The sequence below is a fragment of the Aethalodelphis obliquidens genome, unplaced genomic scaffold (genome assembly GCF_003676395.1).
Source record: "Aethalodelphis obliquidens isolate GAN/ISIS:26980383/991018 unplaced genomic scaffold, ASM367639v1 scaffold50, whole genome shotgun sequence".
Classification (NCBI taxonomy): domain Eukaryota; kingdom Metazoa; phylum Chordata; class Mammalia; order Artiodactyla; family Delphinidae; genus Aethalodelphis; species Aethalodelphis obliquidens.
Genome location: NW_020837994.1, coordinates 2,133,744 through 2,146,495, shown reverse-complemented (window position 1 = coordinate 2,146,495; position 12,752 = coordinate 2,133,744). Strand labels below are relative to the sequence as shown.

At 43.9% G+C, this 12,752-nt stretch overlaps 1 protein-coding gene across 5 annotated transcripts in view; it reads left to right on the top strand.

The window, feature by feature from the left end:
* Nucleotides 1-12,752, top strand: part of XRRA1 (X-ray radiation resistance associated 1) — a 99,625-nt gene that overhangs the window by 18,278 nt on the left and 68,595 nt on the right. For 2 of the 5 annotated variants that reach the window (XM_027083387.1, XM_027083390.1), the window contains 4 exons: nucleotides 128-309; nucleotides 3,382-3,453; nucleotides 4,641-4,713; nucleotides 7,811-7,908. In XM_027083387.1, coding sequence (XP_026939188.1) covers nucleotides 128-309; nucleotides 3,382-3,453; nucleotides 4,641-4,713; nucleotides 7,811-7,908 — 425 coding nt within the window. The remainder of the gene's footprint in view (nucleotides 1-127; nucleotides 310-3,381; nucleotides 3,454-4,640; nucleotides 4,714-7,810; nucleotides 7,909-12,752) is intronic. The other 3 variants (XM_027083389.1, XM_027083388.1, XM_027083391.1) reach the window with 3 other exon arrangements.

The window sequence follows — 12,752 nt, the reverse complement described above, 5'->3', positions numbered from 1 at the left end:
ATCTGGTGCATATTAGGTAATGAGGAGCTAATTTTTGTTTTAGTATTAAAGATAAACATTCTGTAAGTGCACAAGTTGTGGCTTTGGAGGAGTTTGCTCCTTGTCACTGTTCTGATCTTCTCAACAGGCCGAGGACACTGGTTAGTGGCTCGGAAATGTAGCCTCAAGAAGAAGCCCAGGGGTGTGGTTGAAGCACGAGCTGAAGGTCAGGAAAGCCAGAAGGTTTCTTTTGAGGTTGGAGGAAAGAAAGGGTCTCGACAGGAAAACCAAGTGGACACTCCGGGACACGTGCTGGACCAGGCTTTTCTGGTGAGAGTAAATGCATCCTGAAAGGCTGGCAGCACCAGCTGATGACTGTCTTGGTGGGGGGCAAGGACTTGCCCTGCTTCCCTCTGGTACAGTTACCCCCAATCCACCCCAAACTATTAGAGTGATCTTGGCAAATTGAGTATAGCCAGGATGATGAAGGGACCCAGAGCTCTCTTTATATGTAAAGCTTTCTTTACATCCACCTTATGAGATAGGTATTATCATCCCTATTATGTTGTTGCCATTGTGCAGATGAGAAAACTGAGGACCCAAGAAGTAATTTGCCTTGGCCAAGGTCCCTCAGCTACTAATTAGGACTCTGGTTTACCCAGGATTAGAACTACTCAGAATTAGAACTCTGGTCTACCGATTGCAAAGGCTGTGCCTTTATATTTTATCAGGTAAAAAGTCTTAATTGAGCCAGAGAGGCAAAGCAGTAGGTCAGGGGGAACAGCAAATTGAAAAATCGTATTCTAGCACCTAGTAGAGTATAAAGATTCCTGCTCTGCTCTGGGGAGATCTCTCTAGGAGCAGGGGGATTGGGGAGGCCCCACATACCACAACCTTTGTCCTTTGGGTTTAGTGTCTGGCTGAAAGCCAGGGATGCCGACTAGATATACCCAGTGTCTGGGGCAGGCTTTACAAAGGTCACTGGGGTGGCTGTGTTAGAGACCAGCCAGGTAATTTCACATCTGCTCTCTGCAACGCTGCAGTGGCTTTGCAAAGAAAGACACATTTTGTAAACCAATGTTCATATGCAGTCCAGTGCTCATAGCTCCCTAAGAAGAACTCCCTGGCAGCCTACTTTGTACCCAGGCTTTGCTTATGGTTCCCAAGAGATAGGTTTCTGCACAGATCAGATGCTGAAAGAGAGCTTCAAGGAGGCAGCTGGTTACATCTCCGCTCAAGGTGGATAGTATAAGCTTTTTGCAGAGTCCTGTGGAATTTCTTTGATTATTAGGTCCACTTCTCACTGGGAATGAGGAAGACTGAAGCAACAGTACTGAGGAGGGGCAGAAACACTTCCCATAGGACTCTTCTTTTCCCCTTTGTTTTCAACATGTACATCCCCCATTAATTGAGACAGCTTGTTACCCATGTTGCCACTTTGGATAGCAGAAGCATCAAGGATGTTTTTCAGAGTAATGGGGTACCTACCCGCCTATTGGATATGAACATTTCACTGGCACTTCATATTGACCTTCTACACCAGTCCCCTTACTCCAAGTCCCCGAAACACCTCTTTTCTAGTGTTCAATGCATGGTCTCAATGATGGTCTCAATACTATGTACCTAGTCACCAAGCAAGTAACTTGGGGTTATCCTTGGCACGTGCCTCTCCCTCACCACCCTCATCCCTGCCATTACCAAGCCCTGGTACTTTCATTAGTTGTCAAATCTGTATTCTTCTCTTCATCTGCCCTGCCACCACCCTAATCTCAGCTACCATCATCTTTTATTGGACTAATTCAGTAACTTCCTAACTATTACAGTTTGAACCAACTAGCATGCTTTTGTTTCACATGAAAAGAAGCCAGAGGCATTGTTATTCTAGGGTAGGTTAATTCATTGGTTTAATGACTTCTTCCAAGTCCCAGGTTCCTCCATCTCTCTGCTTTTCTATCCTTGGCACATTAGCTTGTCCTCTTGGGCTGATTGCCTTCATGATCCTGAGATGGCTGCTGAGCTCTGGTCATCGCATTTAAAGGATAATGTCCAGAGGTAGAAAAGGGATTGTCACTGTCTTATATCGAGTTTTAAAGGTAAGAACTTCCCAGAACTGGTGTCCCACCCCCAGCAGCCAGCGTCTCCTTGGCCAAACCTGTATCACAAATCCCAACAGTCAATGGTTAGGGGAACATGACCACCATGACTGGATTAGACAAAGTCAAGACTTAGCCTGTGGAGCTGGAGTTGAAGGATATATCCACTCAGAGAAATGTGAATGATATTGGGGTTCTTTAACAAGGAAGAAGTAGAGAAGTGGCTCTAGAGAAGCCAGTTAACAATGTCTAGTACAGTGGTCTCTCACCACCCTTTCCTGTCTTCTCATCCTTTCTGCGTGTGTCAGACATAGCAATTTTTATAAAATTTCTATTAGCCCCCTGCCAAAAAACCTCTGACAGATTTCCATTGACTATAGGATAAAATCCACGCTCCTTTACAGAGCCAACATGGACACAAATGATCTAATGACTGCCTCCCTAGCCTTACTTTGTTTTTCATCCTCTCAAAAGCACCTTGCTTTCACCTGCCTTGATAATTTTCATGACCCCTGCTACTCACTTTCATGGGACCAACTCCTACTCAGCACTTAGGTATCAGCTGAAATATTACTTCCTCAAGTGAGTATTTCCTCACTTCCACACTGAGGTTAGGACCTCCTGTTACTGTCTCCCATAGCATCTTGAATTTCTCCTTTAAAATATTATCACGTTTATAAATACTTGCTTGCTCCTTGGCTTCCATGCAGTTTTAAGCTTTCAGAAGGCATGGAATATTTCTGCTTCTTATACATTGTCTTTTAAATTCCTAGTTCCATGCCTAAACATAAAAGGTACCATAACTAAATGATTAACTGAAAAAAAGAATGGGGTTTGATTAAACAGAAATAGAAACTCCAAAGCTGAGATTTTCTTCTGACTTTTTAATTGTGAAGAGCAACGTATGGTAGTCCTAAGAGCATAGTGTTTAGTGATTACAGATTTGGATTCAAATCATAGATCTATCACTTACTAGCTGTGGGACCTTAAGGAAGTCACTTTATCTCTTTTAGCCTTGCTTTTCTCATTTATGAAGAGACATCATCATACTTATGTCAAAGAGTTCAGTTAGGATTAGGAGAAAGTTTGTTCCTAAGAACCACGTAAAGTCAATGTTGCCATCCCCACCTTACAGATGGGAAACAGAGGTGGGAGAGCTGAGGTGGCAGCTTGATTCTGAGCAGCTCCGAAGCCCGTGCTCTTTCCACTGTGCCAGGCTGCCCTCCTCAACAGGGAGTCATTTGTTGTCTTGGCCAATTACATAAGCTTTGTTGGGGCCTTGATGCTGATTGTCTGCACTGTGTTCCAGCTGAAGCACCACTGTGTAAAGAATCCGTCCGACCTATGCACCATTAACGTGAGCGGCCTGAAGTTCTCCAAGGTAAGGCCAGCCAGCAGAGGTGTGATTGGGGTGAGCCAGACCTGAGGTAGCTCCTGGCTGTTGGACCATTGTACTTCCAGAGTCCTTGGGGACTGGGAATCTGGTCATAGGGAGGGGGAGGGTCAGACAGGGACTCACTGGGTGGGAACAACATTCACAGACACAATCTTTTGCTATATATTTGGTGTTGCCATTATCCCATGTGAAGTGAGTTAAAGGAAATAAATAGCCTTATGGAAGTGGTTTGAATGTGCATAGAATTTTATTGGGGTGTGATTCATTGTATGACACTGAGTTCCCATCAAAAGAGCCTACAGGAGAAATGTCTCTCAGGTTTCAGTGCCAGGAGTGGTAGTGGTTCTCCCAAGATGCTGGTTTGTTCTCAACTCGCAGACTCTGTGACTTATGTAATGAGTCATGTTTCTTTCTTTGCACTGGCTAATAGGTAGCTTGGAGCTAGATTTGTGGCCTGCCATTAGCCAGTGTATTGCTGTTTACCACATATGGCATATATTTTCGGTTTGTAGGCTTTCCATGGCATATAAAGAGAGATTGCTTATATAATGCCACATAGCAGTTAAAATGTATCAACATAAGTAAATCTAAAAAGATCTATGTGTCTCAACACAAGTAAATCTCAAACACATAGTGTTGAGTGAAGAAGGCAGGTTGCAGAATGATATCTACAGTATGATGGCATTTGATATAAAGTTTTATAACATGTAAATGACACTGTATTTATGGTTTATGGATACACATACATGTAATACAAGTATAAAACAGGTATGGGAGTGATAATCGCCAATTCAGGGTAGCTGTTATCTGTGGGAAAGAGGGAGAAGAGTATGATTGGGGATGGATACGTTAGGGGGAGTGGTGGTGGTCAACTCTCTGTAGTGTTCTGTTTCTTTAAGGAGATTTGAAGCAAAGACAGCAAAATATTGGGATTTATTGAAGCTGGATAGTGGTTACTCGGGCCTTCAGAGTAACATTCACTATACTTTTATGAACATTTGAATTATTTCATAATAGAAAAAAAAGCAGAAAAGACCTTCCTGCCTTTAACAAGTTTCTGCTCTTGTTCTTACCCCTTGAGGTCTTTGCTCCTTCTGCCAGCAGCTCTGGAGCTTCAGCAAGGCCTGCAGGCAGGGAACTAATCTTGTGTTCTTTGAAATGCCTTCTCGCAGGCTAAGGAAAAGGACTTCAAGCATTTTAATTCTGTGATTTACATCAATGCCTCAGAAAACCTACTGCCTCTAGGTAAGTTTTCTTCCTGAAAACTACCTTCTGCCTCTTGGCTGTCACAGCCAGTCTCTCGTGTTAGAACTTGCCTGTCCACCTGTGACTGGCCACGCATCCCTTTTTTTGGAGTGCAGTAGGCTGGGTGAGGGAGAACACACAGACCTGATTCCAGTCCAGAGCTGGCACTGCCTACTCAGAACATTTCTCTGTGAGCTCCTGCTTCTCTAACTGTAAATGGAGATAATGCCCTTCCTTTTTTCCTCCCCAAGGCAGGATACCTTGTAGACTCAGATGAGATAAGTACAGTCAGCCCTCCATATCTGTGGATTCCACATCCACAGATTCAACCAAATATGGATGGAAAATATTTGAAAAAAAATTCCGGAAAGTTCCAAAAAGCAAAACTTGAGTTTGCCATGCACTGGCAACTACTTACGTAGCATATACATTGTATTTACAATTTACGGAGCATTTACATTATGTTAGGTATCATTGGTAACCTAGAGATGATTTAAAGTATACAGGAGGCTGGGCACAGGTTATATGCAAACACTGCATCATTTTATACAGGGGACTTGAGCATCCATGATTTTGGTGTCCATGGTGGTGATGCAGGATGGTGGTGGAGGTGGGCGTTAGGGTGGGAGCGGTGGACCCAATCCCCTGCAGATACCAAGGGACTGCATGTAAGAAATTGTGAAGTCCCTGAAAGCTCCTGTAGGACTGTAAAGCCTTCTTGTTTATTCAGCAGATCCACAGCGACCCCTGCTGGGTGTCAGGACTATATGACTGCTTGGCTTTTAGAAATCAGTGTGTCCAGTTCCTGTTCTGGTGAGCTCAGTTATAGCAGGGTATACGGTCAGTGCCATGATAGAGGGAATCAGAAAATCAGCCAGGCCATCAACCTGGCCTAGAGTGTCAGAGGAAACTTCTGAGAAGAAGAGTATGTAGGCTGAGACCTAAAACACGAATAGGAGTGACTCAAGAATTAGAAGGTGAGAAGGCATTTCAGGCCAATGGAGCAGTGATCAGGGGCCCTGAGGAAGCTTTGTATGTGTGCAGGGTATATAGGTAGGGGAGAATGGAGACTAGAAAGGTGGGCAAGGACTATATTATCAGGGGCCCTGGGTGACTTGGGCTTAATCCTGCAGGCAAAAGAGAGCCTTGGAAGGCTTTGAAATAGAGAGGCTCAGTGGTGGCTGTGAGGAGTGTGGATTATAAGATGGAAGCCAGGAAACCTGGAAGATGGTTTCATTTTTCCAGGAGAGAGGAGGTGAGGCCTCAACCAGGGCTGTGGCAGTAAGGGTGGAGGGGATTGAGAGAGATTCAAGAGGAGGTAGAAATAACCAGACTTGGTAACTAATGGGCATGTAGGGAAAGGGAGGAACCAAGAGGATTTACTGAGACAGACAGACTACAGGAGAGGCAGGTTTAGGGAGAAATAAGATGAATTAGTTTTGAATGCATTGAGGTTGAGGGGTGTTTTTAAAGAAGCATGTGTCGAAGTCCCTGCCCTTGAGGAAACAGCATGGTCTGTCAGGAGCATGGGCTTGAAAAACAGGCAACAGGCATATGAAAAGATGCTCATCCTCACTAGTAAATAAAATAGCATCCAAGTACTATTTTCTGCCTATCAAATATTGACAAAAATGAGAAGGACTGATGACTGCCAGCATTGGTAGGGAAATGGGTGCTCTCATAATCAAGTGTAATAAATTGGTGCAATATCTTTGGAAGGTAGTTTGGCGATGTCTCTTAACATCGTCTAGTAGTTCCACTCCCAGGAATTTATTCTACAGAAACACACTTGTACAAGGATGTTCATTGGAAACATCCCGAAAGCACATCTTTCTATTAGGCTCTACAGAACATTGCAACTCACAAAACCACCATAGGCCACACTTGACACCAGGTTCACTTAGAAGGCTCTGAGTAATTCCACACAGTATGCCAGCAGCACAGCGTCAGCAGTTCCTCTTCAGTGGAATCCTCACTGCTGTTCATGTAGCCATCCATGAGCCATTCTCTGTGGCCCTAGCTCAGGGCCAAAACAATGAAACTCTCATTGGGTGGATGCAGGAGCCACTCTGGCTTAGAAACCTTGTTCCCCGTGGGATCAGATAGCTGTTGTAACACTCCATAGACATGGCTCCCAGAGTTCCTGCAAAGGACATGTCCAGTTATAGGCATCACCACACACAGAGACGCCCAAAGTTATAGTGCCCCCTTGAGATCGTTATAGTTCATTTATAGTTTCTCCTAGTCCAGATGTGGTTTACTAACCTGGGGTCATTTTTACCATAGCAATATTGCCTAATAACACAGTGACCATACCATTTGTTTCATGTTACCAAGGGAAGAAGGCTAGAAAGTTAACCCAAGGTCCAGTTCTCAAGCAGAAGGGGAAGAGTGTTCTTAACCTTTTATCCAGATAGTCTAGCGACTATCACTAGGGGAATGGTTAACTAAAATAGGGTATGTCTATACAACAGAACATAATTCAGACATTATGCAGATCTATATGTTTTGACTTGGAACAATCTTTAAGTCATATTGTTAAGGGAAAAAAGCAAGTCACAGTACGTGTGTAGTATGAGTCCCTTTTTGTAAAAAGAAGTTTGTGTGTGTGTGTGTGTGTGTGTGTGTGTGTGTGTGTGTCAGTGTCAGTATACACATGAGAAAAGGTCTGGGGTATTGTACATGAAGCTTTGAATAGTTACCTCTAGGTGTTGAGATTAAAGGGAACGTTTATGTTTCTATGTTTTTTAAAGCTTTTTGGTGGGAATGTTTCACTCTTATAACCAGAAATAATAAAGATCATTTTTTAAATGGGCTTTGGAATTAGGCTTAGATTCAGTCCTTGGCCCTTCCACTTACCAGCAATTCTATTTCTAGCAAATCACTTAGCCTAGCTAAGCCTTGGTTTCTTCAGCAGTGGAATGGAAGTAGTAATCCCTATTTTTCAGGGTTTTTAGAGATTTAGTGTCCATGTATGTAAAGCACTTTACACAGTGTCTGGCCTAACGCAGTGGGAACCGAGTAAATGACCACCGTTAATATCTTTCTCTTACGTCCTTCACAAGCCACCGTTTCTCTCTTTCTCCTCCCCCTGTAGAGGCATTTCACACATTTCCAGTCTTAAAGGAACTGGAGCTCGCATTTAATGGCATCAAAACAGTCTACGTGAAGGATGGAGACTTTAAGTCCTTGGAAGTAAGTTGGAGGTAGGGAGTTTTTGGTGCCCACCTGTATCCCTGTAAGGAATGGGTGTAAGGAGTCTACTGATTAAAACTGTTGAGAAGGGGCTCTCTGGGCCTTTATAGCCACCTTGCTTCAGGGTGTTCCTCTGGGGCGGGTGGTGGAGTTGGTGGTGGTAATAAGGGAGTGGGGCTGGTGGAGGTGGTGGCCAGTGGGTGAGAATATATTATACTTATGGCCACGGGGCGTGGTCTTGGAAAATAAATGCCAAAGGTCATGTCCAAAGGAGTCTGTGCAGAGGAGTGATTTTGAATAGAGTACTGTAGGAAGGAGAATTTGAGGGGAGATCTGGATCCAGTGGGGGTTGAGCCATGGAGGTTAAGTGCTAGGCACAGCAAATTGGACCCGCTGAACTAGAGGCGTTATGGACCGATTCCAGAGACCCATCCTGGTATGAGTGAGCCAGATTGGTTCTAATGAGCTCGGATAAGGTTATGGGCCATAGGCCCAGGGATGAGTGTGAAATAAAGTAGGGCTGCTATAAGTTCTATAGCAGACTCTTGACATTTGTACATCCACAGCTGTTTTGTATTCACAAATACAAAAAACTTTGTTTGCACTCTTGGCTTTCTCCTAAATTAAATTTCCTATCGTCACGCATTTTCTATACATGTTCTCATACTTCAAGTTAATCACCTCTTCAACATCCATGAAAACTTTAGGATCATTTTTCGCAAAGAAACAAAGCTTTTGTCACCACCTGGGAGTCTGCATACATGGAGAGTAGAGAACAGTAGAGCTGGCTTGAGGTGTGGGGCGGGCATCTGGCCAGCCTCACACACTAAGTAATGGGCTCTTCCCCACCTGTTGGCCTTCTAGAAGAGCTTCAGAGTCACACCTCAGCAAAATGTCTCCATGTCATGAGCCTTGGGGTTTACCCCAAAGAGCTGGTAACTTAAATTATTTAATCTACAAACGTCAAGAATCGGCCATTCTTCATAAAAACCTCATTTAACCTGGTCTGGCCAGAGAGAGACCTTCCACAAAACTGAACTTTTAAGAGTTGATGCCCTTTACATGCCAAAGTTTTAAGAAGTTTTAGCCGCTTGGGATGGTAATCTTCCTAAAATGGATTATAAGTCCTTGCATTTTTAAAGCATGCTATACTGAATGTAATGGTACCTTTTCTCCGTGGTTTCCAGCCATATTGAGGATAACAGTGCTTTACTATGATTTCTGACAGGAGTGGTCCTCATGCTTATCCAGGAAGCAAAGCTCTTGAAGGTGCAATAATACAGGGAGAGGGAGAGAGTAAATTTACAACAACTGATGCAATTTTGTGCTAGGTTAAAAACCTAGCACAATACCAGAGTTTATTATAGACAGTGGGAAACTGGTTCCAGATGCTCTAGAGATACAGGGAGCCACTTCCCTCACCTACAGGCCTGGGAGCTTATTATAAGTTTCCATTAATTTTTTATTTTGCTTCTTATAAAAGTAGTTATTGAGCTTCTATATATCATGCATTGTGCCAGGCATCCTACCTTCCTCATCCTTACCATTTCAAACCCCTACTTCAAGTGCCAGTGGGCCACAGGGAGGGGACATGACTACAGGCTCTGACCCCACAGCTGACTTACTGGTTGATCATAATGGACTTTTGGGAGGCCCTACTTCATAGTTTGATAACAACTGATGAAGATTATTTATCCAGCAGACCAGCCCTACCCAAGGGAATTTATTTACATAAGAGAGCAGACCAAAGTCAAGATGCAGAACACAAATGAGAAGAGGAAATCTCCCGGCCAGTCATTTGTTTTCATCTCTCTGTGGTTTGAAAGGGTTCTCTAAGAAAAAGGATAAACCTGTCAAATGTCCTGAATTTGCAGCTCATGGCAGTGAATACTTTGATGTGTAATAAAACTTGATGTGACTCAGCAGATGCAGCATCCAAGTTAGGAATCTTCTGTCCTTGTTTGCCAGAAAGGCTGTCACCCAGAGTAGAACTCTTCAGGAGTCAGTTTAGGAAAACAGCTTTGTCATGATTTGATTCTCTGCATACGGGCCTGAAAAAGAGTCAGCTGGAGCTCTGCCCTGAAAGTCAGGAGACCTCGTTTCTAGTCTTGGTCTGCCACTACTTTGCCATACCTCCTCAGCCAAATAACTTACCTCTCTGGAACTTAAGTTTCCCCCTCTGTAAATTCTGGGCCAGCTGTGAAATTCTGCGACCTGCAGTTCTAAGACTATTCGTTTATTTGAGCTGCCCTTACTTCCATAGAGAGCAGATTTGGACCCGACATGAAATAGCCAAAGCAGCCAGAGCAAGGGTCAGCAAACTTTTTCGGTAGGAGGCCAGACGGTGAATATTCTAGACTTTGCGGTCCGTACAGTCATAACTAGTCATAACTGTCATAACTAGTCCACTCTGCTGTTGTAGAAGGAAAGCAGTTGTAGACAATATGTAAGCAAAGGGACAGGGCTGTGTTCCCATAAAACTTTATGATGCTGAAATTTGAATTTTACATAATTTTCATACAATGTTATTCTTTCTGTGCTTTTTTCCTAACCATTTAAAAATGTACAAAGCATTCTTAGCTCACAGGCCATACAAAACAGGCAGCAGGCTGGATTTGGCTTACAGGCCTTTGTTTGCCAATTTCTGAGCTAGAACACTGATGGAACAGCCCAGTATGGTTGGAATGGAGTGAGACACCATAGAGTGTGGTGATAGATGAGCCTGGCGAGGTAACGGAAGAGAGACTGTAGAGAGCCTTAGAGGGACTTTGAATCTTATCCTGTGGATAACAGGGGTCCATTGAAGGATTTGGAACTGAGGAGTAATAGGGTCTGAACTGTATTTTAGAAAAACCAGTGTGGCATGGCTGCTGTATAAAGCATGGATTGGAAGAAACAAGTATGAGAGATATTGAGGTAGAATCCATTGCTGACTGTCCACATATGTGTATGAAGGAGAGAATGATCCCCATCTTTATCTATGTTTATCCAAGCCAGCTTTCCAGGTCTTCATCCTTGAAGGCTTCTCTCTCTGCCCCTGCCAAGTGGGATCACCCATTTGTGTGAACTCTCAAAACTTGGAATTTACTGATGGCAGCATGAACTCGGCATTCCTTTTGTGCTGGGCATCTTTCATGGCCTGTGCAGTCCTATCAGGCCCTCTGTATACCATGGACTCTAGTCATACCCAAACCATTTGCAGTTCTCAGAATAAGGAAGGCTGCCTCCTGGCTTCTATACGTGCCACTTGCTGTGCTGTGTCTTTTTGCCCTTAACAATTTGGTGAATACCGACTAGTCTCTGAGGACAGCTTAAGCATCACCTGCTCCGTGAAGCCCGTCTGGACCCCCTGGTGGAGCTCAAACATCTATCCCAGCAGCATTGCTACTTAAACAGACACATATATGTATCTAGCTGCCCAACTAGGCTGTGAGCTCACACAGGGCAGGGACTGGTTCAAAGTAAGCCTTCAGTATAGGGGCCTTGAATGGAGGGATTGTGATGACCATGACAGCCAACATTAAGCATTTATGGTGCACTAGGCTTCATGCTAAAGGCTTTACCTACATAATTCCTCATAAAAATCCATTATTATTTCCACTTTATAGATAAGGAAACTTGGTTAAGTATTGATAATTTGCCCAAGATCACACAATTAGCCAGGACTTAAACCCAGGTCTACAGAGCCTGTCAATTAAGTACTAAAGTGGAGTACCAAACCCAGTCCTCCTCCAGCAATGACCTGCAGTCAGTTGTGTATGTGTGACTGACTGTATTTCACTGAAGTGGTGGACCAGAAACCTTGTCCCTGCACCAGTGAGATAAGATGCGGAAACTGGCCCCATTCAGTAGGCGTCTATGGGTGTGTGTTGGTGGAGGTATTACCGAGTACTGCTTGCCACACAGCAAGCCAATAAATTGAGAGATAAGGTGTTAGGGCAAGGAATAGCGACTTTATTTGGAAACTCAGCAGACCAAGAAGATGGTGGTCTAGTGTCCCAAAGAACCATCTTGCCTGAGTTAGAATTCAGGCTTCTTTTATACTAAAAGAGGAGGGAGTGAAGTCTAACATTTCCTGGTTCTGGTCAGCCTCCGGAGGGGATGTGTTAATTTCTTCCTTCCTGCAGTCATTCACAGGTGGGCCTGGTCAGGATGTTTCCTGTGAGATAAAGGTATTTTAGCTTAATGCTCATTACCTGGGAGGTGGGGTTCCCACAGATGGGCCATTACGTATAATTTAAGCTTATAGGCAACATTCCTTTAGTGATTAACTTGTGATAGAGTACAAAGGTTCTTCCCTATTACAGAGGGAGAGGGAAGGGAGCAGACTTGTACATAAGAGCTAAAGTGAGTGTCCAGAGAGGCTCTTCTAGAAGAGGGAGACCAGAGACTGGGGTGATATAATTTATCACAGTTGCCTTTGTCTTTGCAGAGAGAAACTCAGTTTCCTGACTGGTCTCCTAACTCAAGTCAACTATCTCATGAATCTAGATGGCTAGTTAGAAAGTGCTTTATGATGAGGTGTCAGTTTGGGTCATTGTCCTAATAAGCCAGTTCATTTCAGCTGGTTTTTTAATGTGCATCTACTATGTGCCAGGTACTATGCTAGATTATAAGGATACATCGATACAGTGACAAGGTGCTTCACCTCAGAGAGTTTATAGCCTAGTCCACCACTGTGTGCCAGCACCTGCTCAGCACATCCATGTACCAGTACCTTATTCCTCAGGCTTATGTCCAGTTATCACAGTTACCTGGCTGACTGTGAGCAGTAACCTCAGAACAGTCTAGCTAAAGCACTCAAAGTCAGGAGGGAGAGATTCCATCTGGCTGGGGAATTAAGA